Source organism: Triticum urartu, chromosome 3, assembly GCF_003073215.2.
Source record: "Triticum urartu cultivar G1812 chromosome 3, Tu2.1, whole genome shotgun sequence".
In the NCBI taxonomy this organism is placed as follows: Eukaryota; Viridiplantae; Streptophyta; class Magnoliopsida; order Poales; family Poaceae; genus Triticum; species Triticum urartu.
In genome coordinates, this window is record NC_053024.1 from 592,102,632 (window position 1) to 592,105,522 (window position 2,891).

Below are 2,891 nucleotides of genomic sequence, written 5' to 3' on the forward strand. Positions count from 1 at the left end.
CTCTCCCATATGTGCCTGAAGAGGTGGGCGAGATGTGAATCGGATCTGGTCGAAGTGGTGGTAGGTGGGGAATCGGGTGTGATCCCCTCCCCTCGGTGGCCACTAATTATCCCCTCACCATGGCCGCAACTGGGACCCTCATGGCGGTGAGTCGGCCATGGATCTGATCCGGCAGCTCTCCCAGCGCCAGGTGTCTCGCATCCGGCCGCTGCATGCCGCTCCTTCTCCCTGCAGTGCATGCGGGGTCCCGCATGCAGCGAGGTCGTGCATGGCGGTGCGACTAGGCGGTCAACCCTAGCTAGATGACATGGGAACGAGAGAACCTGACCGATCTCGATGCGCTCTCCCTCGCGCATGTACCGCGCGTCCACTGTCACGCCCCGTCTATCGATCAGAACCATCTAGAGCGCGCCGTGGTGGAGATGGATCTTGCCATCGTCGATGGTGAGCATGTGCGCCGCGACAAGGTCGGGGACAAACGTGACGTGCCAACGCGTCGCCATCGGACGATCGAGTCGTCTGATGAGGTGAATCAAAATTCAGGTACGATCATTGCTTGCAGCAGCGGTGCCAGTTACATAGTACATGCACGTTCCCTGTTTAATAATCACGGCCGGTCAGCTCTTACATTGGGACGTACAATGCCTCTTTCCCAAGGATGAGGAACACCACGGCGGGAGTGCTGACTCCGATGGCGATCACAACGTAGGCAGGCCACCTCGCCGTGGGCGCAACGGTGATGTAGACGGCGGTCATGAGCGAGACGACCATGGCGAGGCAGGCGAGGATGGTGAGCCTGTGGCCCCACATGAGCTGGTCGAGCTTGAACTTGACGGGGTCCCGCCACGCCCAGATGAAACAGAAGACGACGACGATGGAGCTGCACATGGCCACAGTGTTGGAGATGACGAAGATCTTGAACGCCGCCTTGTGGCCGTGGAGGGCCGTGCCGTCGGTCTGGCTGTACCCCCCTGGCATGGTGAAGGTGGCGGCAAAGCTGACGGTGGCGATCAGCGTGGCCACCAGCGTGTAGGTCCCGACGCTGAGCTCGTAGTACTCGTCGTGGCCAGCCCTCCGGCTGCGCAGCGACTGGTAAGTGGCGATCGGAGGCAGCTGCTCCTTCTTGCACCTGGAGGCCTCGTGCTTCTTGAGCGTCTTCCACAGGTACATCTCGTAGGTGTCCATCTCCTCCGTGGCGGCGCGCTTCTCGATGAGGCTGCGCGCGGACTGGCCCTCCCGGTTGAGGACGCACGGGTTGACGCGGCGGTCCTTGAGCAGGAGCAGCGCCGACTGGATGCGCGACAGGGAGGCGGCGAGGTGCAGCGGCGTGTTGCCGGCGCGGTCGACGCGGTTGACGATCTCCTCGGGGCGGACGTGCTTGAGCAGGCGCTTGAGGGCGTCCACCTTGCCGCTGGTGATGGCGACGTGGAAGGCGTTCCGTCCGTTGCTGTCCACCATCTCCGCCACGTCGGGGCACTGCTTGAGCAGCTCCACCATGGCCTCCGTCGAGCCGTAGTAGGCGGCCACGTGCAGCGGCGACTGCAGGTCACGGTTGCGCTTGTAGGCCAGGTCCACCTTCCGGTTGAGCAGCAGCTTCACCACGCGGGCGTTGTTCTTCTGCGCCGCGTAGTGCAGCGCGTTGTTCTCGCTCGAGTCCGTCGTCCCGATCTGGTCCGGCGGCGTCGCGTCAAGCAGGATCTCCACCACGCCTGCTTGCATCGCCGCCATTTGTAATCACACGGTGCAGGACATGGCAACGAAAAGAAGGCGACGGGCAGGCCACTTACGTGCGTGGCCGCCGAGGACGGCCTGGTGCAGGGCGGTGCCGCTGACGGAGTCGGAGGGGACGAACTTCTCGTGGACCCAGGGCTGGCTGACGATCTTGGCCACGACGTCGGCGAGGCCCTCCCGTGCGGCGATGTGCAGCGGCGTCTGCTGCTTCACGTTGAGCGCGTGGCCGCGGCCGGGCTCGGCATCCAGCAGCTTGAGCGCGACGGCGCTCCTGCCGTGCTTCACCGCCTCGTGCAGCGGGGTGTCGCCGACCTTGTTGGCCATGAACAGAGGCCCCTGCGCGGTGCCAGGGGAGCTCCGGGAAGGTTCCCCGGCCTTTCCATTCTGCGCGGCGGGGGAGTGGTGCGGATGCTCCGCCGGCCATGCCCTGGCTCGGCCGATGAGCAGGTCCGCCACGTCCACCTTCCCCGCCCTGGCCGCCAGGTGCAGCGGCGTGTCGCCGTCAGCGTTCTTGTTGACGAGCAGCTTGTCGTCCACACCAAGGGCCGCCTCGGCGAAGCCGGCGTGGCCGAGCTCGGCGGCGATGTGCAGCGCGGTGTTCTGCTGGGGCGTCTTGGAACCAAGGATGTTGGGGTTCTCGGCCACCAGGTTCTTCAGGCTTGCCACGCTCCCCTGCACCGCCGCCTTGTGCAAGGCTGGCTCCATCCTATTCCTACCTACAGTGGCTTCTTCTACCCTTCACCCTCCTGGACCTCGATCGAGGAGACAGAGAGCGACTGAGCTGATTGATCATGTGGATGAAGAAGCTTTAAGATAAGTTGCCGCTGGATTCCTTGCCTCCTCCCTGCATTTTTGAACTTGTGCTGCGGACTGCGGTTACGTGTGAATTGGGGGTGCTTTGCTTGGCAGTCCAACGTTTGTATATGCCTCTGATGCATCACCTTAATGAGGAAGACAAATACAGAGGAGAACACAGCGTTTTGGTGCTACCTACAGGCACCCTAAAAGTATGGTTAAACTTATCTAATTCTAACTACAGCTATATAGAAAATGGTTATGGCTAGGTCTCAGTCGGCTAGGATTTACCTAAGAGAAAAAAAAATAAACAAAAATTTTGCACGGCTCTCAATGTAAGATCTCACGGATATAACATCGACTGA

At 61.6% G+C, this 2,891-nt stretch overlaps 1 protein-coding gene across 1 annotated transcript; it reads right to left on the reverse strand.

Annotated features, from left to right (window-relative positions):
* Nucleotides 1-556: 556 nt before the first annotated feature.
* On the reverse strand, nt 557-2,561 carry LOC125548786 (ankyrin repeat-containing protein At5g02620-like). Its single transcript, XM_048712327.1, has 2 exons — nt 1,788-2,561; nt 557-1,709 (listed from the first exon to the last, which is right to left on the reverse strand). Exons 1-2 carry the CDS (start codon nt 2,434-2,436, stop codon nt 625-627), a joined length of 1,734 nt encoding a protein of 577 aa, XP_048568284.1. The 5' UTR covers nt 2,437-2,561; the 3' UTR covers nt 557-624.
* Nucleotides 2,562-2,891: the final 330 nt, after the last annotated feature.